Below are 23,944 nucleotides of genomic sequence, written 5' to 3' on the forward strand. Positions count from 1 at the left end.
TCGGGTACACAGACTCCGCCCCTCCCTCGCGCTCGGGTACACAGACTCCGCCCCTCCCTCGCGCTCGGGTACACAGACCCTGCCCCTCCCTCGCGGTCCGGCACACCGACTCCGCTCTCCCCACGCCCACTCTTCCACTGCACTCATTTCTCAGACGGGAGCTTGAGCCCAGAGATGGGGCCTGCTGGAGGTCGAGTAGCCCTTACTTCTAGGGAGGCCCAGACGTAAACATAGGCTGCCTGGTGACCACGCGACAGAAAGAGTTTCTTCCCGCAGTTTTTACTTCGTGAGATGATGTCTCCTACCCAGTGCCTTCCTCTCCCAGCTGCCATGTACCGTCCTTTCTCGCGCACTTGCTAATGTAGCTTTTTCCCTAAAGGAAACCAAGAAGAGCAAGATGGAAGTCTGCGGTCGGCCGCCTCAGGCAAAATGCTTTCTACTGTTTCATTTTGCCCCAGGTAAGGAAACAAAGGTAAAAGTCACAATCCCTTCTGCTTAATACTGTCTTATGGTTATTTGTGACCAGCTATCCACAATTACTACGGTTTATGCATTTTATTACCCTTTATTCTATATTTATCATAATAGTTTCGCTCTTGATCAAATACTATTTTAATTTAAAATATTCTATGACATCATGGGGTGGGGGTGGGGAGCTACTGCTTCATGGGTACAGAGTTTCTGTTTCGCATGATAAACATTTTGGAAACAGAGGTGATAGTTGCACACTGTGAATGAAATTAATGTCACTGAATTATACCCTTTTAATGGTTAAAGTGGCAATTATTATATATATTTTACCACAATAAAAAACGGAATAGATTTTGAAGTGGGGCTTCTCTGTATACCCTTTCCATAAACAGATTTTAGGGTGCAAAAAAATAGCCTGTGACTTCCATCACTTTGAAAACCCTTTCTCTGGTTGAGCAAAGTTAAGACACCCAGAGGATCCGCGCACTGTTATCTTAAGAGCAATGTTACAGCTTAGAGGTAAGAAGCAAGTCATCCGTATCCACGGAAACATGAACTTGGGAGAAAGAGGCAACTGTGCCTTCAAGTCTGGAGAGCGTCCCCTCGGGGCGCCTGAGGCAGCGCTCAGACCAGCGTGTGTTCACACACACGTCCTGACGCTCAGGCTTCTTATAGGTCGTCAACAGCTACTGATGTGGAAACTGACTTTCTCGGTATTTAACTGAAGACCCCAAGTACTGGACATCAGGGAGGCTGGGGGCTGGGGTCCACCTTGGAGCCACCCAAGCACACGGCACCATGAACGTGCTGACTGGCCCTGAGGCGCTCACTTCACACTGGTTAATTTTATCAGACTTTCACCTCAATACACTATTTCCAAAAACAAACAAGTAATTGGGGGCCGGTAGGGGGAGCACTGTTTAGAATCCTGGGAAAGACTGCAGTGGAGAGCTGTGCAGCAGCCACGCAGTTGTAACCTCTTCCAAATCCCCTCTGATAAAAACAATGCCGCTGGAGACCAAAACCACAGCCGCCACCTGCAAAAAGTCTCCATCCACAAGGCACATCCAAGCCCCAAACACCAGCGGGTGGGTGAACCTCCAAGAGCTACCAGACCCTGCAGCCCCGGGAGGGAGAGCGTTGAGCGTCCAGTGGACCCCGAACAGGAGAATCTCAGAATCTCCCACAGCCGCTCCTGGGAGCCAGACTGGGGGAACCAAGGGAGCCTCTGGTGGATGGCAAGGTCTGAAGGAGGGGGGCCTCAACGGCCCCAGGACCTCTCATACCTGACCTTTCAGTACTTCTCACGGCAGGACCCACTGAGCACAAATGTGCGGGACTGAACCCCAAATTCACAGGATGGGAATCACAGGGCAATGGAGAGAGAAGGTCCAGGGAACAGAGAAGGAGGAGCAGAGCACCAGAATCTAAGGACGAGGCCTACTTGGTGAGCACTTCCCACAACCAACAGGAGGGGGAGCGCTAGAGCCACGGAACGGCCAAAACCGTCCTGACCTTGACCCCGCCCCCACCCCAGCCACCAAAGTTCAGGAACACAGATTTCAACTGGAAATAACCTAAAAGAACGATGATTGGATCCCACACCGATTATTATAAGAAAAAAGTGCAGGAGGCAGACTAACGCGTTTCTAGTCAAGCAAAGGTTGCCAGAAGGTTTGTCCACAAAACAGAAGTGGGTTTAACAAAACAAATGAAGACTATGTGGACGGGCAGAGCAGCGAAACCCAGAAGCAGAGGGCGGAGAGCCGATGAAGAGCTGGAGAAGGCTCAGCTGAAAGAATATGCCAACACAACAGACTGTGCTTGACCAGGAGTGGAGGGTGAAACGCAGGACAGCTTTGACCACGTAAACCTCGGTGGAAAAGGTGAACAGGATGGAGAGAAAGTGGCAGACGAGCTAAGCAGAGAAGACCCAACACCCCTGTGACAGGGACGCGGAGGACAAAGAAAGCAGCAGCAGAATTTGGACGTGAATATATACTAAATGCAATAATTCAAGAAAACTCTTTCAAAATTAAAAAAAAAAAAAAAAAAAAAAACCCAGGACCTGAGGTTACATCCTGAAAGGGGAAAACTGGCTGAGAAGAAGCCGCGCTGAGACAGCCTGTTAGAATTACTGAGTTCTAAAGAAAAAGAAAAGAAAAAAAAAAACTTCTGGGCAACAGGCAAAAAAAAGCCCCTTACAAGGAAAGGAAATCAAATGCTTTCCGACTTTCCAACAAGAGGCATTTGTGGACAGTGACAGAGATGATTCCACACAAGGACGCGTGAGCCTGCATTTTATCCCCAGGAAAGTGGACTTTCAGTGTGAAGCCCACTGACACGTGAGACCTCAGGCATTGCTCCCGTGAGCCTCCCAGAGAAGTCAGCTGGAGGAGAGGTGCTCAAAGACGGCCCCGAGCCTCCTTCACCACCACCGAGGGGCGTGGCTCGTCCCCCGGCGTCCTGTCTGCCGCACTCCGCACGGGGCGATGCCCTGGTGCCAAGCGACTGGGCTGAATCTCCAGCGCCACGTGCACGCTGCCTGAAGACCCTGTGAGGACTCGGATGAGCGAGTCTCCACCAGTTACCTACAGGGTGAAGAGGGCAAGGATGGGGCTAGACTGCTCTGACAGACTTGATTTTAGATTCGATCTCAAAACAATGTCCATTTAAAAAGGTAATTACAAAATAAAACCCATTTTTTAAAAAGTTATCCTAAATGAAAAATAAAGTGGAACAGACGCGTCTAAGTGATCATCCCCGCCTGCTGGTGGGACCCAAAGGAACCACTTCAAAGCCTCTCCAGGGCACCCGCCTGCAGACTGAGGGGGTCTTCACCAAGGACGAAAAGAACGCCAGAAACTGAACGGGACGCTCACCCCGCACCTGCGGGTCGCCTGCTGGTGCTGCCATCCTGAAGCTCACGAGGTTAAGCTCCCCTCTTCTGGTGCCTCCGGGCCCTGGGCTCCAGGCCTGGCTGAGCGTGAGTTTGGATGGAGAACTCCAGGCTGACTGTGATGAGTCTTACATTTGAAAAACAACTTGCCTCTCAGCTCTGGCCACCGAAAAGGCCCAGCAGCACTGGCAGACCCAGGGGCCACCAGGATCCCAGGGCCCAGAGAGAGGCTGTTCCCCACCAGACGAGACAAGCAGAAGTTTGACCACTGACCAGACAGGCATGATTCTAGGAACAACTGTTGATGTTTGGAGGGGGGGGTGTCTGTGTGTTTTAGAGACACACATGCCCAAACATTGGTGTCCTTATGCCTGGGGTCTGTGTCAGGGGGCTGCTCAGGGTGGCGGGAGGTGGCGGGGCGTGGGTGAAGCAGGTTGGCCACAGGTGACAATGCCAGAGCTGAGTGATGGGTCACGTGGGTTCCCTGCACTTTTTCTGTCTCCTCTGTACACATGTGAGGTTCTGCAAGCAGGAATCTGAAGGGAAAGCTACTACTGAAATCCTGGCCTCATCGAATCCTTTGCCCCAGTGAAATGCAGTCTTTGTTTTGCTTTTGTGAGTTGCAGACACCCCAGAAAGGTGCACCGAGAGAGACAAGTGCTGGTCGTTTCTGCGGCTGTTTCCTCCAGAACACGCCCCAGTCTTAACAACCGTGCGAAGACTCAAGTTCCTTCTTTGATAATGACTCTGTTCTGGGTACCACGCACCAGGGTACCACGCACCACTCCTGAGTGCTTTCCGAATGTAATGTAGTTTCCCCCTCACAGCTGTCACCACGGTCACCTGCTGCACATGCGAACATGAGTCACAGCCCTGGGAGGTGGCAGAATCGGGGTTGGAAGCCGGCATTCCGTCACCTCCGGTGGAAACCTAGTCACCTGGCAGACAGAAGACCACCAGGCTGAAGATAGCACTCCAACGTTCCAAGTCAGCATTAAGCATTGCCAGCGAGCTTGGGAGCATTAGAAATCTTGAGAAGTTGGGGTTCCAGGTTGCAGGGGGGTTGATGGCACGTTTGAGCTAGGAGGATGGGGGATGAAGGGCTGAGGATGGGCCAGGTCCCCCGCACAGCGTGAGACCATGCTCAGGAGCCTGCAGCTCATCTGGAGGGCGGCAGGAGGGAGGCGAGCCTTCCCCCGGAGTCAGTGAAATGTGGAGCAAAGTTCGCCCGGCGAGTTAATAACTGCCTCCTCACCACCGAGTTACACAAGCGCCTGGCAAGGTCACCCCTGGCGTGTGTGGCTGTGATTAACGCTGCTCCTTCCTCAGCCAAACCAAACACTCCTGGGGCGGGAGCCGGGCTGGGCAGAGGCCCCACCTCTGTCCGTAGCCCTGAGGCTGCTCCTCCCCCACCCTGGGGCTCTGCCTCTCCGGGCCTCCCGCCTCCCCCAGTCCTGCCCTTCACACAGCCCCTCCCTGGGACTGTGATGGGCTGCTCTCACAGGATCTCACCGGATCTGACCTTGGCCCCCCAGCCACACTCACCTCCAGCCCCGTCTCCTCACCGGCTGAGCGTGGCTGAGGGGCAGGAGGCCATCCAGGGACATGCTGTTTGAGTCTAACAGCAGCCCCTTTACAAAAGCCACCAGTGTCTTCGAGGTCCTGCCTTAGGAATGACAACGGCAGGGTCACACACACAGCTCTCCCATGGCCACCGAGTTCTTCCAGAAACTGCACCTGAGGGACACCACTGGGTGACACACCCAGGTGACAACAGGATGACTGAGAGGCTCTGAGGGCCAGAGCACGCCTCTGACTCTGCCCTTGGACCTGGCACTGGCCCGCCCACCCTGGCCGGCTGGAGATCACATGGTAACTGGAGTCAGGGTTGCTTTCTGAATTAAAGGTGGAAGGTGAGTGCAAAATAGAAGGGGCCTGGGGGAGGGCGTAGCTCAGGGCTAGAGCGCGTGCCTAGCCTGCGCGAGGTCCTGGGTTCAGTCCCCCAGCACCTCCAGTAAAACAAGTTAATAAACCTAATTACACCTCAACCAAAAACCAAAACAGTGAAAATGCTTTAAAAGAAAAAAATAAAATAAAAAAGAAGGGGCCCCTATGGAAGGGTCCTGGCCGCATCCACGAAAACACGAAGATACATACGGGCCCCACGCCCCGTACCCCAGGGACACGCTGTCCCTGACGAGGTCGGACCCTCAGCAGGAGAGTCCCACCGCCGCCTTGCGGCATGGTGACTTTTCCATTAACACCTTTCAGGGCGAAATGAGCTGCGCAAGGCCCACCTGTCTCCGTGGACACGTGCAGTCGCTGGCCGTTGCAGAAGGCGCCGCGACCCCTCCGGCCGGTGTACAGCCGCTCCTCTGTGCAGTCGTGAATCACCCCGAACTCCAGCTGTGGGCGCGGGCAGGGCAGACACACAGAACAGGACACAGTGACTGGGGGCCATGGAGCCCCAGGTCCACGACTGGCCAGGGGACGGGATGGAGACCACCTCTCAGCGGGGGGCTGACAAGTCAGTCTGCGTTCAAGACCAGACCTGCATGTGGTTCTGTTTCAGAGTAACTATATTCAAAGATACATTTAAGGGGATAAAATGTCGTAAAAATTGACACCATCCTCAATAACTAGAAAGTTATTGAAAAAGCTTCATTTCTCAGAAAGACCTCTTTTGCTTTTTCCTGGGAGGGCAAAAAAAGGCCGCTTGTGACTTTAACCAAACCCTCCGAGAAACCCCCCAAATTGCCAATGTGGGAAGAATGAAGGAGGCATCCGTAGAGCCTGCCTGGGGCAGCCCAGGAAGAGACACACTCGCCAGAGGGGAATCTGAGCAGGCGGGGGCTGAGCGGTGCCCTCCCACCGCGCACAGGGCAGGTGACCAGGGCCTGGACGGCAGCCCCCCAGCAAGGGAGAGCAGGCCTGGCGGAGACTCACCTCCCCTGGTGCCTCGGCTGCCTTTCCCCCCAGACTCCCCTGCTCAGGGCTGACAAAAGCAAGGGGCCAGCCTGGGGATCAGCCGAGGAAGTGAGAAAGTGAGGAGGGACCCTGGCCAACGGCCCGAGGAGAGCCTGGGCCGGCAGTAAAAGGGTTCATTTCCGGGGAGCCTGGGCCGCCCAGCGGCAAGAACTGTCCACCCCCTTCCCACGACCTTGGCCTTTGAGGGCTTCCATAAATCCAGGTCAGTCCTAGAACCGGGTGGCCTCTGAAAACCCAGGCCGGGCAGGTGGGCCGGCGGCCTCTGCTGGCTGGAGGGAGGGCAGACATGCCCCTTGATGGGGCCTCCAAGACGAGGCCGGACCACCGGGGCACAGCCACGTACCCGGGACCCCCATGGGCGCAGCCTGGCCCGTCAGAGACCCCGCTGCGGGCACGTGTGCCCCCACCCCAGTTGCTGGCACTCGGACAGGAGGGTCACCCTCTGGGCTTACTGCCCACCCTACTCAGTCTCAATGACAACGTCTAACAGAGCAACAAGTGAGTGACTAACTCCTTGACAGGTTCCAACAGTGAAGTTCTTGCTTATCCTCAGGGTAAGGTCTTCACTCAGACACAGCCCCTCCGCTCCCTGCCGGGGACCCTGCGCCACGTGGGCTGGGGTGAGACGCGCTCTGCAGGGGGGCTGCTCCTGCAAGCCCCAGCCCCTGGCCTGTTCTCCCGAATCTGTGCTAACGACAAAGGAAGCAGGGCCTGTCCTCAGCGTGACTGCTGAAGCTGCTTCACAAAGGGTGAGCTTGGGTCCCAGGACTCCGCTCAGTCCCAGGGTCTGTGGGAACCTGAACTGGCCGCTCTGTCCGGCAGCGAGAGGAAGACGGAGAACTGACAGACTATTGGGATCAGAAGTGTCCTCCCAAAATAGCAGTTTCTTTTGTGTGTGACCAGATTACACGCCCCAGGGGTCAGTCTGAGGCTCACTGGGAACATGTGCCCGGAACTTCCCTCCAAAAAGGGCCACCGAGGTGGGGGGAGGGGGGAGGGCCGGCCTGGAGCTGAAACCTACACACCCCAAACCGGTTTTCATTTGTTTACTTTCTTGGATTTGAAAAGCACATGCTTGGATTTACTGGTCACGATTAAGGCACAGGACGAGGTGAGGAAAACAGGAGTGCAGAACAGGACGGCAGTAAACAACACACAGGGGTTCGGCTGGCCCGCCCACCCGCCACGTACCTCCTGGTCCACGGCAAACCCGATGCTCACGGCCACGGTCGGGAATCTGCAGAGAACACAGAGGGTTGACACTGTGAGCTGCAAACGCCCGGGAGTGTGGTCATCGCCTCTGTGTGGCTGGAGCGCACAGGACCTGTCCGCAGTGTGACCAGGTTTGTTTTTCTGAAAACCACTTCGCACTGTTTCACTGACTGCTTCCAAGACAAGCAGGCCCAGCTGACAGGCTGGAGCACAGCTGACCTTGAAACAAGGCTGCGTCCTGACAGTCGTCACAACAGACAGGATTCAACGGTGACCATGGAGGACCTGGTTGAGATTTTAATAATCAGCTTTGTGGTTCTCAGAGACCGAAGGGCAGCAGAAATCTCCGTCCCCCCAGCTTAGGCCAGACCCACGTCCCAGGGGGGCGTGCAGGGAACCGGCCACAGGTCCACCGAGGGCCCAGCTCCAAGACAACGAGGTCCCTCCTGGCCTGACCGCTGGGGGAGCTTCTGTGCAGGACAGGAGGGGCGGCCGCAGTGTGGAAGGCGGGTGGTGGCCTCACTGTCTACCTGCGGCTTACATCTCCAAAGCAGCCTCTCCTTTATGTGAAGACCGGCAGAGCCTGGCAAGCAGGAACGAGGAAGAGCTGGTTCTAGCTCACAGGAGACTCCGAGCCCAGCGGCACAGCCCGCCCACCCCGGCTGCTGCCCGGCCCGCCCAGGCTGCCGTCCCCGCCAGCCGGCTCCCACGGCGGGCCGTGTGCCTCCTCGGCTGTGGGCCCCGCTCTCAGGAGGCCCTTCCCCACTGGCTGTGGGGCACAAGCGGGAACAGGTCCTGTCCGAGCGTTGGGGCCAAAGGCTTCCGAGAGCCTTTAGGCCGCGAGAGTCACCACGGCCTTCGGGGCCCTCGACAGCATCCTGAACGTGCTGGCCAGCCCCGGGGCTGGTCTTCTGCAGGCTCCCTCTGGCCCCGGCGTGTGGTCTCTGTCCACAGTGGGGCTTGGCCTGTCCCCACCGCCTGCACACGGGCCCCGCTCAGTGACATGCACCCAGGAGGGGGATCCTGCGGTCCCACACGGACTCTGCAGGGGTGTCACGCTCTAGAGTCTTGTGACACTTGCAAGTGTCACCAGATGGCTCTGTTCCACTCTCTCCAGAGGGCCACCTGTGTGGGCATGACTGAATTCTCAAGATGACCCAGGATAAGAAAAGGGCCACGTGGAATCACTTTATACACTTACCCATAAATATTCCACCTGAGATTAAACAGAGGGGTTGGCACCAGGAGGAGACCCCACACGTGGGACTGTGAGTGAGGAAGCGGGCGTCTCAGGTCATCTACAGAGTGGGCCCTCCCTGTGAGGTCCAGCTGGTGAGGAACGCAGGTCCAGGGCCGCCCCACCTGCTGCATGGGGACGCGGGACCGGCCGAGAGCCTGTGTCAACCAGCTCTCCACACGTGTCATGGCAGAGAACCACCCTCCACGGAAACCACATGGCCCTCGGTGCCCTTGGGTCCTTGGACCAAGGGTACAGCCCAGCCCCCCATCAGCGCTTCTGGGGCAGGACATGTGTGTCACCTCCCGGGGCTCACTCCCCTCCCCTGGGGCTTCTGACCTCCCTGAAACTTGCTGCTTTGGGCTATTTGCCCAGTCCGATTATTTGCCCAGTCCTGGCTGGCTCCTCATTCCCCAAGGCTGCCATCCACACCTCATGTTCCCCCGGCGGCTGGACCAGACACCTGCTGTTATTTACAACCCTGCCCGTCTCTCCAGGGGGCCTCCTTAAGGGTCTTTCTCAAATCCACCCAACATTTAAATGCGACACACAGAACAGTTTTTAAGCAAGTGACAATTTCCTACGTGCCCTGAAGGTATCTCACAAATAGAAGACGGCTTGTTGGAAAAGTATCAAGACTTTATCCCCTTTGAAATGAGACTGCAAACCCAACAGAGGTTTGCTTATACACTCCTGCCTCCAAAAACGCCGCTTTGGAAAAGGCAAAGTCTGGGAGGAGAGGACAGGTCAGGGCTGGGGTGAGTGCAGGGGCAGGGGGCACACTCACCTGTGCACGAAGTTGCAGGTGCCGTCAATGGGGTCCACAATCCAGGTGGGGCTGGCGGTGAGCACGCACTTGGCCCCAGCGGCCACAGCCTCTTCTGCGATGAACCTGTGGTGTGCAGAGCTCGGCCTGAGAAGACGCCAGACCCAGGACAAAGCTCTCCAAACCCCAGGACTGCCAGGGACCATACAGACACGGTGAGATTTCACCCGGGTTCCTCCGGGCCAAACAGGGCAGAGTCTGGGAGGGACCGTCTGCGTTTCGCTCTGTCTGATATTCTACCCCTCGGCAGGGCCCCAAAACACTACGTGACACCTCGATGGAGGCTGCCAGGATGCACCAGGGTGCAGCAGGCCTGGGGGTCCAAGGATGGACACCAGGAAGAGCTGAAGGAGTGAAACTGGACTCTGCCGTGACTTTGGTCTGCAGGACAGAGACGGTGAAGGGCCTGAGGACGTGGCAGGGGCCTGGCCTGGCCTGGCACCCCCCATGGCAGTGCAGTGGCTGGGGCAGGCGTGAAGTGTCACCTACAGCTGACAACACCCCCCGCCCCAGTCTGCACCCAGCCTGGCCTCCCTGAAGCGCAGACGGTGACAAGGCCCCCGTCCACCACATGGCAATGGAGCTGACGCGTCTCCATGGAGCCCCCTCCCCACTCCCCTCACGCCCTGAACCCCCTCCTGCAGGAACACTTGGGCCACGCACCACAGGCCCCACGTCCCTGCCTGTCCTCTGTACTCAAGCCTCCTGGAAGCGTCCCCTCCGAGCGGCCTCCTACTCCCGTCAGCCTCCCAAAAGAGACGACGTCCCCAAGACTCCTGGTTGGTCTGTCTCAGTGAAGGCGCCGCCGGGAACCGGCCATTCGGCGGAAAACGTAGATGGAGCCCTCATGTTTCCCTCTTGTGCCCCCTCCAAGTTGGCTCAGAGCAGCTCAGGGAGGGTCCCCTGGGCAGTGTCTGAGCCCCTGCCTCCTGGAGCCATCTTCCAAAGCCCCCAGGCCGGCGCCCAACCCAGGTTCCCAACTGTCCCCAGCAGGTCGGGTTCACCTGGCGCTGCAGAAGTCGCCCCGCTAGGTCCTCGCACCACGTCCAGGTCTGAACTGTGTCGTCTTCAAGGGCACTTGAAGACGACACAGTTCTGCCAATGAGGAAAAACAAGCGAAAAGCAAGAAACACTGCACGTCCCCCCGCCAGGCGAGGTCAGCCCCAAAGGGGGCGGGGCGCTGGGCCGGCCGGCCCGGAAGCACTTCCCAGAGGCACCATGTGCCCCGAGACTTGGCTTCAGTGAAGTGGACCTCGTCGTAATGGCCCCCCTGGCACGGAGAACGCAGGAGTCAGCGCCTTAGTCTCACTAGACCCTCGGGCCAGAGGCTATCAGCACGGACGTGCAGAGCAGGCACTCCCGTCTCTGCGGGATGCACTCCGGCTGGCGTGTCCTGGGCGGTCACGCTGTGGGGTCAGAGCAGTGCCCCGTGTTCCAGGGTCACGGCAGATCGACACACTGCTGTCACCAGCGCCATCACTCAGCAGGGCCCCCACCTCTGGGCCATCATTTCTGTCTCACAGGTTGTGGAATTCATGCTCTCTGTGAGCAGAGGCGTCCAGACACAAGTGATCTGAAACATGTCTGTGCACACGATGAGGGGACAGTGTCGTTTTCTGGTTGCTGCTTCCACTCTGCCCACCGCTGTTCCCTGGAGAGACCCACACGTGAGCAGGCAAAGCCCTGTGTTTGGGGAACTCGGGGCAGAGAAAGCCTGGGGCACCATCAGGGTCCAGAGGGCAGACCGGACACAGTGGGACCGCTCCTGGCTCCGGGCCCCGTCCCTCCTCCTGTGGGGAACCGCCCCCCGTCACCACTCCCCTCTGAGGGGTTTCGGATCGTTTGGATCAGGTGACCCTGGCTGGCGCGGCTAGATGAAGAATGTCGTGGCGACAGTGTCAGAGGGGGCAAGCCTGGCCGGGCAGTGGGGCTGTCGGACCCCTGAGGCCGGACCTCACCCGGCAGAGGCGAGGCATTAGCTTTGCCAGTTTTCTGAGCCAAAGACAAGGAATTAAATGTGTCTTCAGTGTCTTCTGCAGCTGTGTGATTCTCCTCCGCTGCAGCAGCCTGAGATCATGTTTTAAAGCAAGCGGACCACAGACACACGTAAGAACCAGGTGCCAGAGTGTGAGCCGGCGGGAGGCCCAGGAGGCAGCGAGAAGACAACACTGAGCTCAAGGGTGGGCGTGGCCACGGTGAAACTGGCCCCAGGACACTGGGGAGGGCCGTGGAATCTTCCTTTTCAGACTGATTTTCAGCGGGAGGCTGGCTGGAGGAAGTCGCTGGCCCAGGGGAAGAAGGGAGGCCGACGTCTTGCGTGTGCCAGAGCACAGCCTGCGGCCGGCGGGTCCCTCATGACTTGCAGGGCCATGCGGTCTGTCAGTCCATCAGCAAACATGTGGGCCGCGGTCTCCGGGCTCCCCCAGCAGCTCCCACGATGCTCCTGTCCACACGGCTCTCGTACTGTTGGGCGTCTCTGGTGAGAATCACTCAAGGTAATCGTACCAAGGCCTGGCGTCTCTTAGCACCGACCGTTCACGCCTAGGTCCCCCACTCTTTACCAGGCAGCATGCGTCACGACCACGGGGGGCCTGGGGCAGGACTTGGGACATGCACCACCTTCTGAGGCATGAAGATGCCTCCCTGGTCTGTGGGGAAGGGCGTGGAGTTACATTCCCTGAATCCAATTCTCTCCGTGCGGGAAGGCGGCTCCTGGGGTGAGCACCCCGCAGCTCCTTCGGGGCGGGGAGGGGGGTAACTCACTGACCTGGACAGACACCCTCACGGAGGTGCTGGGACGCCTACACAAAACCCACAACACAGACAGAAAACAACACAGACTAAATTCAGGGCCGCTTCCCACAGCCTCCGGACACACAGAGGGAAGTGGGATTCAGAGCTTGGGGACAAATGGGGATAAAACATCCTGCTTTGTTTTTTCCCTCAAGGTTGTAACAAATCTTCCTTGTGAGTCAGACGGCCAGGTGTGCCCAGGCCTTTTCTTCCTGGCCAGTCTGTTTCCTCCGTGACAAGGTCAGGCTCACCTTCAGTCCACTAGGGAGCCAGCAGCTGGACCACACTGGCTTGTGGCCCAAGTTCTGGGGCACTGACTCCTGCGCTGGGGGGAGGCACCCGTGTCCCCAGGGCTTTGTCAGCCGTGGGCCTGACGCACCCCTTGTGGGGCCCGCCGCGCGGGGTCGCCAGTCTCCCAAGGGGGCTTCGGAGGCTGAGGCTCACCTGTGTGAGGCGCGTCATCCTGGGATTTGCCATGGTATGCGCCATGAGTACTTACACCACGTTGGGCAAGCAGAGACCACGCCCCAGTCCCTCAACAGTGGAGCCAAACCCCCAGCATGCGGAGTGTGCTGTTGGAAGTCCACCTATCGGAGTGATCTGACTGATGAAGCCCTGGTGACACCCTCACGCCGAGCCCTGCAGCCCCACAGTGAGCCGGGGCCTTGACCTGGACCCCAGGACCCCAGGACCCCAGGACCCTAGGACCCCAGGACCCTCACGGCACAGCCCTCCTCCCTCTTGTTGCAGCCGCCTGGATGACACACCAACTTGACAACGGAAAGGCCTCCTCAGCGCAAAACAGCCGCACTTCCTCCAGCCAGCACCCCCAGGGAGTAAAACTGCCCTGAACACCAAGGGGGTCTGGGGCGCCACCCTCCCCACAGGTGAATGCCGGCCCTCAGCATGGGCGGTGTCACTGCTGAGAAAATCCGCGCACACACGGACCCGCATGGCTCAGACCTGTGTTGTTCGAGGCTCAGCTTCCAACACTGCTATTTATTTTAGATTTTTAGAAGTCAGAAAACCATAAAGGTTTCAGAGCTCTTGTAGCTGTTGTAATAGATGCCGGGGTCCTGACTTTATGCCCAGCAGGGAAACAGGACGTGACAGTCATTGGATCAGAAGGGCTGTCACCAGCTGCACACACAGCTGCACACATACACATGTGCACACACACACACACAGACATACATATACACACACACATATACACACACAGACACATAACACAGACACAAAGACACATACACACATGCACATATACATACATACACACATACACACACAAGACACACACAGACACACACAGACTCATACAGACATGCAGACACATACACACGTGCACACATACATACACACATACATACATACATATACATACACACAGATACACACACAGACACAAACACACAAAGAAAGAAGTGGCAGGAAGAAGGGGTCAGTGTGGGCCCCTGCCCTCCCCTCCCCATGGTCACTCGCAGGCGGCTGTGGAGGGAGCCCCCTCACCGGCTCAGACAGACGTGGGGCCTGACCGACACTGACACTCACCGCTGTCCACACCGGGAACCCAGTACCCGGGTTCCCTAAGGGAGGAAAGGGGCCCTCCCTGCAAGGAGCCCCAGGAACAAGGGGCCCCTCCTCGGGTCCTCGCTCGCTGGGTGCTAGGTGCCCGGGGCTGGTGATGCTGGGCTCCCAGGGAAAAGGTTAACAGGTTGCATCATAGTCTCCAGCCGGTGACCCCAAAGGGGAGGTGGGTGGCCCTGGGGAGGACAGTGGCCTTCCCTGCACAGGCTTGACCAGGATGGGAGGACGCAACACTGACCCCTACAGGTGATGGCTCTGGCCCCGGGGGGGACAGTGACACTCAGGGACCGGTCCTCGGGGAGTGCAGGAGGGGCGCCGAGCGGGCCGTGCAGCCCCGCGGGGTCTGTGGTGACACACGAGCAGCTCGCCCACCTGTGTGAGGGGAAGCGCTGGTGCAGCTCCGAGAGGATCAGGTCCTCCACGACCTGGTCCGTCTCCGTCACCAGGTCCGCCGCGGACGTTTTCGTTGACACGCGTTTTTCCTCAGAAAGGGCTTTCCTGACAATCTGAAGAGAAAGAGGGGAGGTGAGTGAGCTGGGCTGACCCCTGAGAGGGCATGGACCGCGGGCAGGGCTGGGCCCCCTCCCCCGCGCAGGCAGACAGACAGACAGACAGATGGCTCCCCTTGGGGACCGCGGTCCAGGGAGTCCTGGACAGTGAGACGGTCTCTCTTCGGAAGGAAGGAAACGTGGTCCTGAGGGTGGGAAGCTGCACACTGAGGCCCCAGAGGCCCTGAGAGCGGATCTGGAGATTTCGGAGTGAGACCTGCTCCTCCCTCACCTCCTACGCGAGTGTGCTGGTGAATCCAGATCATAGGTGCTCCCACCTGAAAGCCGGAGAAGCTAAACAAAATGAATGTGGAGAACAGGAGGGCGGGGCCCTGCTCACGGGGTCGCAGGTTCAAGCCTCCGAGGGGCAGGAGCTGTTCGGGGCCCAGCGGCCCAGCAGGGCGGCCAGCATGTCCAGCCCAAACCCACCAGCTCAACGTGCCCAGAATGGGGGGCCCGAGCCCCAGGGCCTTCTGCTGACCCAACCTGGTTCTGGGGACCCTGGGACCCAAACAGGAGGTTCGGGGGGTTACTCAGTAATGGGAACGGAGCCCCAGTCCTGTTCAGGACTGTCCTGTCCCCTCTGCCCAAGTCACAGCTCCAGGCCTCCCACCGTGTTGACAGGCCCCCAAAACGACCTCTGACCTGTCCTCCAACACCAGCTGCACCCCGGGTCCTGCAGCTCTTTCAAGGCACCCCCCCCAACCTGACACTGACCTCCAACCCTGGATGAGTGCTTCCGGAGTGCCGGGAGGAGGAGGCAGGACTTCCCAGAAAAAGCAGGACACGACCCCCTATGCCGAGCCCAGACAGGCCTTGTTCGGGTTTCTCATCTTGGCTGCAAAGACAACACGCAGCTAACAGAGAACCCGGAGCGGGGTGCTGTTTGTAAACAACACAGAGGACAGGGGCACGGCGGTCGTGCGCCAGGCCGTGACCATGGACAGCCCGGCTCACTGCCCTGTGCCACCCGGGGCCTTCCTGCGCCTTCCATCCGCCGCATCCAGCTTATCGCTACCAGGCTGGGCTCCTTCCAACACCAGTTTGCACACAGCAGCTCCCACCAAGTGACTCTCTCAGGTTCCTTGTTTACCAATTTCTAACTGACAGCCAGCAACTGTCACACCTGCCCCGACTTCAGGAACCCCTAGGATTTGAGCTGGCCTAGACCTCCCGTCCACAGGTCACATGGCGCAGCCAGAAGCGCTTGCAGAGCCCTGGCTGTGGTCTGGCTCTCCCCAGCATAAAGCACCTGGTGGCTCCTGGCCCCTCAAGGACGACATCACAGCGCCTGTGGCCCCCCCCACAGCAGCCCCGTCCTCCTTCCGGTCACAGAGCCACGGGGGTCTGCACACGGGCCTCCTGAGGAGGCAGGTGTGGCCGCAGGACTCGGTCTGCCCAAGGGACAGGAGGGGAGCGGCACGAGCAGCCCCTGAGCCCTGCCCTCGGAGGCCGCTGTTCACACTGCCCCCCAAGCTCTTCTGCTCTGTCACCAGACGTGGTGTGGGTGTTGGGGAGAGACCAGCTCTGGTCACCTCGGAAGAGCACTGGGTCAGAGCCACGGCCACAGAGCCACCAGGCCCCGAGCAACTACGGGGGCGGAGTGCCAGCCCACAGGCTCCACCTGGACCTGGACAGGGGAGGAAGCACCTGCCCCGATTCAGCCCCCCCCCACCCGCACTCCCAGACTCCACAGGGTGGGGGCCATCTGCACCCACGGCTGTCACATTTTCGCCAGCTCACATACGTGACACTGGATGAGGCCTTCTAATGAGCCAGACTCCCAGGGAACCGCGTGCTGCCTGTTCACAGCGCTCCACAGTTCCCGCCTGCTAATACGTCACAAGTGACCGCAGAGCCTCAGGCCCAGGAGAGATGGGGAGCGCTGAGGGCAGGGGTGGGCCCAGGGTGCCAGGCTCCCCGGGTCCTGGCACCAGCAGGTCTCAGACCGACCAGGGTGACAACACCCCTCTCAGCTTCCCCGCTGTCTCCTCAAACTTGCCTTCTCTGCTTCCTAACCCCACACCGCCTTCCCTACGCCCCCAGAATGACTCTGAACTGCCCGGCCTCCTCCCAGGCCAAGTCCAGGGGTGACGCTGCACCCCCATCTCAGCTGCCTTCTCTGTGTCATCTGAGACCACTGCCCTCCCCAGTGCTTCTGTCAGCTGGCCCACCCGCAGGGGACGCCCGCCTGCTGCCCCTGCCTGGGTGGGGCCACGCGCCGAGGCCTCGCGCTGTCCCAGCACTGTTCACAGGGCAGCTCACTTAACCCCACGACAACTCTGAGACATCACCATTAATCCTGGGGTAACGGGCAGGGGACTAGGCACACAGAGCTCAGCAAAGCCGCCCAAGGCCACACAGCCGCGAAGCACGGCCGAAGAGGCCCAGCGCAGGCTGCAAATCTCCCAGCACGAAACGGAGCTGCGGTTACGGTGACGGAGGACTTCCGAATCCCCATCCGGCCCAGAGTTCTCCCTAAAGCCACGTCTTCACCCCCAGGTCTCCTCCAACTTCACAAGTATCACACGTGCACCCAACACACAGTCACTCATCGAGATGCACCTTGTCAGCCTCAAGCACGACCCACCTGTGGCCTGCTCTGCCCCGAGGCCCCCTCGTGAACCCGCCTTCTCCCACTGAGGCCTGGACTCAAAACTCCCCTTTTCTCTCCAAACCTCGGGTTCCGGGGCCGGAGCTCCCCACCTGAGGGCTCAGGAGGAGGGAGGGCCTGGAGCTCACTAGCCCCGTTCCCAACTCGGGCTAAGGGTACAACTCCATCCATCCCCTCCCCACCCCCGCCCTGCCCCCAGAGGCAGTAACTCCACTGGGTGTGCCTCACGCAGGTCAGCAGTGAGCATCTCAGGCCCACAGACCCTATTCGCCCTCATGCGGCAGGTGACACCAGCCTCCCTTCTACCCTCCAGTGAAGCCCCCGCCTCTCACTGACTCACCCCCGCGAGGCCAGACAGCAGGGCTGGAGGACCCACTGTGCATGCAGGTGCCTCTGAAAAAAGGGCCCCTTTTCATTTTCGTCCAGCAGCTTCATCAGCAGACGGGGTGCAAGACACATGCCGCTGTCCTGACCACGACGAATGAGGAAAGGGCAGCTGGCCTTGCCCACCCATCAGGGGACGGCGGGCCCAGGACCCTCGGCTCATGCGTGCCAGCGGGTCTGCCCTGCGCCTGCCCCTGTCTCCCAAGTTCTGTTTTGGCTGAGGCTTCAAATGTTGGTGACAGTGTTACAACTGTGGATGCAGATGACCCCTCCCTGCAGAAGCTTGGGGTGGGGGTGTGGGGGGGCGCTGGCGAGGCTCGGACCGATCACCATGCCATCAGCCTCCCCAGGTGGGACGGCAGGGGGATATTTTCTGAAGAACCGAGCAAGTGACCCAAGACCTCCACGTCCTGAGAGGTGGGGATCTTCCAGAGGAGAGGCCGGGAGCTTGAACTGAGATTCACCCACGGCACAGCCCAGGGCAGACAAGCCTGCCCGCTCCCTGTCCCAGGTCCCGACTTCAGGCCCCAGCCCAGGCTGACAGCTCCCACAGCACTGTCTCCACCCTCAGCCTCTCCCATGAACGCTGCATCCAAATGCCTCCACTCAGAGATCCACAGGCAATTCAAGGTCCACAGCCCAGAACACAAGGCTCGGCTTCTACCTCCAAACCTGTTCCCCCTGCCGGCGCAGCAAATCCTGTCAACCAGTTTTTCAGGCCTGAACCTCGCAGGCACTGTGAGCTCCTCTCTCGCCCCAGGCCCCCAAAACAGCAGCAAACCTGGCAGCTCCGCCCTTGAGGTGCGTCTGCTTTACCGCCTTCGTCATTCCCTGCAGTCAGATCCACCCTCATGCCTCACTTAGACGGGTCCCTGGCCCCCACTGCGGCCGGGGTGGTCTCCCGATCGCAAAGGACCCTGCCCCAACCTCAGTCACACTCAGAGCAAAGGTTAAAGTCCTTTCCAGAATTACTCAACATTTGTTGAGTGAATGAATGCATTTCTAATCAGTTTTAGTGCCACCAAACTGAGGAGCTCCAGGAGGGCCAGTAAACACACAAAAAGGCACTCATGTTGTCTCAGACACGCAAACGTAAGCCACCGTGAAGCACCACCCCCACCCCCTGCGAGAAGTGCTGAAACAGGAAGACAGACACTATCAAGTCTGGTCCCAGGTGTGAGGCCACAGGAGCCACGCCTGCTGCCGGAGAAGTGTGAATCCGTGCAGCTGCCTTGGAAAACCAGCTGGCAGAACGTCACACCTGGTGACATGGCAGTTTCACTCCTGCGGTTAACCTCTCCCCAGCAGAGACCCATCCGTAGGTCCGCGAAAGACATGAGCATGGGCCACACTCTCAGTAACTCCAAACTGGACACTATCTGCAGTTTCCTCCGGAGCCGAACGAATGAGCTGTCCCACTGTCACTTGACAAAATGCTACCCAGCAGTGGCTCTCGACGGACGTGCTGCCCCTAGACCGGCAGCATCCCCTGGGCACCTGGTCCAAGTGCTCACTGCTGTCCCCTCCAGACCTAGGGAGTCTGAACTCGGCCTGCCGCGAAAGCCCTCCAGGGGCATCTGGTGCTCGGGAAGGTGTGAGGACCGCGTCTCCCCGGCTAGGAGCCCCACGAGGGTCCACACCACGGAGACCTTCACAAATTCCGTCGGGAAGTCGTAAGAGGGCTATTGGTCTGTACGCAGAAAACTAAGCAAATGAAAATACTTCTTTTCAAAACTTTCAGGAAAACACAGATTGTACAAGAAAGAGAACACACAATACAGCCGTGCTCCCCAGCCAGACGTGCACCACACGTGGTCACAGGACATGAGTGTGGACAACAGGGCGTCCAACACGGACGACCCAGGGGAGGGCTGTTGTTCGGAACACAGGTGTAACCATCAGAAACCTGAGAACAATGGCCTCTGAGGAGAAGGGTGAGGATGACAGGGGACAGGGCGCTGCTGGTTCCACGACACTCCCTCAAGCAGTATTTCACTGGTGACCGTCCCCGTGTGAGCAACAGATAAACAAGAGAATCACAAATCAAAACAGCACCTGTGGGCAATGGGGGTGCTGGGTCAGAGCCCCGCCGTGTCCCCTCTGCTCTGGGCAGCCAGAGGCAGGCGGGGGGCATCCCCCCCATCATGGGGCAAGCACACTGACCAGTCCAGGGGCAAACACAGCTGGGAAGAGGCACAGGAGGGACAGAAAGGTCACATGGGAAGTCCTGTGAAGGAAGGGGCTTGGGAGCTGGGCCTAGGGGAGAGTTTGGTTTTCAGGGGGTGTGGGCCAGCAGGCAGGTGGGAACAGGCCGGGCGTGCCTGGAGAACGCCAAGGAGTTCAGTTCAGCTGCCAGAGGGTTGGCCATGCAGGGCTGTGGAGACAACAGACAGGCTTTGGGAAGCATAACCCACAAGGGTGTGTAGGCCAACCCCAGGGCCAGGAGCCTGGAGGATGAGTGCGGGGGAGTCCTGGGCCGTGTCACTAGTAAAGAGACGAGTTCACACCCAGCCACCTCCCGGCCCTTCCCTCCAGCGAGCTTCTGCTGGGAAACCTAGCACAGTTCCCTCGGTCACACTGGAGCAGCTTTTGTAAGGTCACAAAAGTCGGCTCTTCTGACTGCAGACAGGGCTGCTGTCAAGTTCCACTGTGACCTCCCCTCCACCATATTCTGCGTCAGGGGGCACTGGAATGGCAGGGGGATTCGGGGCTAAAAGGAAGAAAAGCGGAGGTGAATTTCCGCTGGGTTTTGCGGGACAGACTCGTGGGGTGTGCAGTCATGTTTGTACGTCACTGTCAGCCATCCTCCATACGAATGGCTTCCAGAAACGCCAGTACCGTGCATGCAGGCAGACTTGGCACGGTGACACGAATGCAGGACCAGAGGAGCAAGCGGGCGTGTGCAGGGGCAGCTGGCACGTGGGATCATGGAAAGAAACAGGCTTCAACTGCCCAGGGCCAGAAGCTAACCTGGACAATTCTTTCCCACCTCATGACTGATATGTGAAAAACCCCGACAGGATTCTCACATTTGATGGCAATCCTAAAAATGTACACGACCCTACCAATCACAAGTGTGAAGCCTAACTGAACTTCCCTATCAGTAAGCCATTAGCCATCCTACAGGAAAGCCTGAATTTCTCTTTCTAGTCTCTCTATAGAAAACACTACAAAATCATTGTCACCCAAAGACACAAAGAGAGAAAGCCAAAAATGTGGAAAAAATTATTAGAGAAGATTGAGAAGTGCTTAAAAATTATTTTATGTATTTTGCTCTATTTGTTAGCACCTAAAAATGTATACTGTTGTGATCTCATTCTAAATAAACAATTTTTATATCTAGTGTTGAATTTGTAATTTTGTGGGGTTTTTTTCTTAATGAGGGTCCCTACATTTTCTAAACCTCAGGCTCAACAAAACCTGGACCTACCCCTGCAGGTTAATTTAAAAAGCATAGTTTCCTGGGGTGGGGGGAAGGGATAGACTGGGAGTTCAAAATTTGTAGATACTGACAGGCATATGTAGAATAGATAAACAAGATTATACTGTATAGCACAGGGAAATATATACAAGATCTTGTGGTAGCTCACGGTGAAAAAAAATGTGACAATGAATACATGTATGTTCATGTATAACTGAAAAATTGTGCTCTACACTGGGATTTGACGCAACATCGTAAAATGACTATAACTCAATAAAAAAAGTTTAAAAAAAGCATAGTTTTCTAAGATAGTTTTGTTTCACATCACAGAAAAGATGATAAACACTCATTTCAATGAATATTGCTCTTTGTATGGGTGGTGGTGATGGAGTGGGCTGACCTCACCCCCTACAAAGCCCAGGAACAAGGGAGGGGCTCCTTCAGTGGTCTGGGTGGTCGGCACTGGACTGGACAGATGCCTCCCAGAGGCACAGAGGCGTCTCTGGAGCAGCTGAGAGCAGCAAACTTACTAAAATAGGACAGGGCGGGTGGGCACGCCAGGACGCAGGGTATACCCTGTACTCCTCTGGCTAAGAGGAGGATTCCCCACTCACCCGCCTTCATTCCTCTCGGGGCGATCTGGCCAGGATTCCTCCAGTCAGCACCCTGTCACCGTGAGACCATCTCTAAGACAATCTGTCCCTCTTTACACAGGCTGGGACGCCCCAGCCACAGACCGTTCTGGCCGCCCTCCCTGCCAGTGCCCAGCAGGCAGGAAGCATCAGCATTAATGCCCAAGAGGGAACCTGGAGTCCTGGGCTCCCTGACCAGACCCTTCATGGCAGAATCCTTGTTTCACCCTTCCCCAACTCTCAAAAAAAGCTGCTTTTGTTGTTGCTGGCAAACTGCAAAAGCATAAGAGATCCCTTAAATAAGTCACAATTCCTAAGACCCTTAGAATCGTGGCTGCTATGAGGCAAATTCTATGTAAGCATTTGCAAATACGTTTTTTAAAAGTTTCAAAAACTCTTCTGTTTCCTCAAGGATCTAAATTTGAAAAGCCACAGAAAACCATAACAACTCACCAGAGTTTACATAGTAGTGTCTGAATCCTAAATAGGCTTCTCTTAAAAAGTTTTACGGTGGAACCTAAAAGTTCCCAAATGCCCCGAGGACGCTCACTCTGGGGAGGAAGTGAGGGACTGGGGAGGGGGGACGGCAAGTGCGCCCGCTGCACGGTGGACCCGCTTTCCAGGAAGACCGTGTGCCCTGCAGCTGCAGGCTTCGTCAGTGTAGCGGGCAAGGTTGGGGTCCTCCGCCTCCCCAGGGATCAAGTCTCTCAACGCCCCCCTCGCCCCCTTTTAAGTCGTGCGTTCCTTACGGGCTGTCCTGGGTCTTTCAAACGGCAGTGGGCGGGTGCGCCAACACCGACGGTGTCCGCTCGTGTTGAAGGCTAACTTTTCAGGGGCTTAGCGGGTTCACAGCGAGGTACCGCCGACTCCCCGTGCCCGTGGGGACTCACTTCTAATGCAGGACTGGTGACAGCCTGGTGTTAACCTGTGGAGCGCTTTCTGACTGAAAAGGAGCTGCTGTTCGGGGGCAGGAAGCCCGACTGCGGGCAGCGCTCCCCCTCCGGTCCGCCCTCCGGCTCCGGGTCGCCAGGGCGCAGCCCTGCGCCTTCCCGCCAGGCGGGAGCCGGCCGCCCCTCCGCCCGCCTCCCCCGCGCCCAGGCCGTCCCGGGAGGGCGGCGCCCCCATTCGCCGCCGCACGTGGCCTGCGGAGCCCCAGGTGTCAGGCACCGAGGAAACAGGGGAACAAAACACACGAAAGGGAGAAGAGAGGGGCTGCCCTCCGCCGGTTTCGTCAGCTCGGCGGCCGGACCTTCATCCTTCCGGTGAGGGAGCAGTTCCTCTAACGCGGAGTGGAACCCACTACACTCGGGACGCGGAAAGACAGGCCATAGCCCCGACGTCCACGCGGCGGAGTTCGAACCCGCGGCAGTCCTGCCCATTGGATCAACTCCAAGGCAACCCTCGCGCCCTGACGTGCCCGCTACCGCCAGGCCGCCCTGCGCCCTGAGCCCGCCCACGCCTCCAGCCCGAGAGACCCAGGGCGCCCGTCCAGGTGCGGGGGCGGTAGGTGTGTAGGTGTGCGGGAGGCCGCACGGAAGCCCTCGGAGTTCGGCCGCGGGGGTCTCCCTCCGCCCACGCCCTGCGCCCGCTCTGCCCCCAGTCCGAGTGCGGGCGCCGTGCGCCCCGGGCCGCGCTCACCTGTCCCGCCCGCAGCGCCAGCTGCACGGCCGCCTCGAAGCACTCCTCCCAAGGGTCCCCGGCCTGCGCCTCCCGGTCCTCGCCGCTCGGCTTCATCGCAGCCTCCGGGCGCGCCAGCGCTCCCACATCCAACACCAGGCTCCGCTCTCGCCCCGCGACTCCCGTGGCTCCGCGCCCGGACCGCGCCCGCCGGCAGTTGTGCGGTCCGGCGGTGGCAGCTAGCGGGCGGGGAGCGGGCGGGGAGAGGGCGGGGCCCAGGCAGCCCGGCCCCGCCCCTCCCAGTGCCTGGCCCCGCCCTCCTCCCCGAACCCCGCCCCGCGCCGTCGAGCCCCGCTCCTTTCCGCGGTGCGTGTCTCCCCACGCCCGGCCCGCGGCGGGCCCCGCCCCCGCGGCCCCGGGCCCCGCCCTCCTCCTCGAGCCCCGCCCGGGCCCCGCCGCCCCGGCCGCGCGGGGTACCGAGGGTAGGAAGCGCAGGAAGCGGCGGGGCTCGCCCGGCTGGAGAGGGGCTGGGCCTGGAATCCCCGCGGAGCACAGCACCGGTCTCGGGGGGTGTGGGCGCGAGCGGGAGCGGCCCCCGACCCCGCGCAGACCCTGCGGGGCAGCCTTGGCTCCCGCGTGGGCTGGCCCGCCGGGCCGCTGCAGCCGTGGGGCGGCCTCCAGCGACCCCGGCCACGGGCCCCGCCCACCACCAGTC

At 58.9% G+C, this 23,944-nt stretch overlaps 1 protein-coding gene across 1 annotated transcript in view; it reads right to left on the reverse strand.

Annotated features, from left to right (window-relative positions):
- The window catches only part of IMPA2 (inositol monophosphatase 2), a 28,918-nt gene extending 5,441 nt beyond the window's left edge, over positions 1-23,477 (reverse strand). Inside the window, exons 1-5 of the mRNA XM_032467207.1 lie at positions 23,251-23,477; positions 14,386-14,519; positions 9,595-9,699; positions 7,550-7,595; positions 5,668-5,776 (exon numbers count right to left, since the gene is read on the reverse strand). Of these exons, the coding sequence (XP_032323098.1) occupies positions 5,668-5,776; positions 7,550-7,595; positions 9,595-9,699; positions 14,386-14,519; positions 23,251-23,346 (490 nt within the window). The 5' untranslated portion in view covers positions 23,347-23,477. The remainder of the gene's footprint in view (positions 1-5,667; positions 5,777-7,549; positions 7,596-9,594; positions 9,700-14,385; positions 14,520-23,250) is intronic.
- Between the last annotated feature and the right edge of the window lie 467 nt (positions 23,478-23,944).

The sequence above is a fragment of the Camelus ferus genome, chromosome 24 (genome assembly GCF_009834535.1).
Source record: "Camelus ferus isolate YT-003-E chromosome 24, BCGSAC_Cfer_1.0, whole genome shotgun sequence".
In the NCBI taxonomy this organism is placed as follows: Eukaryota; Metazoa; Chordata; class Mammalia; order Artiodactyla; family Camelidae; genus Camelus; species Camelus ferus.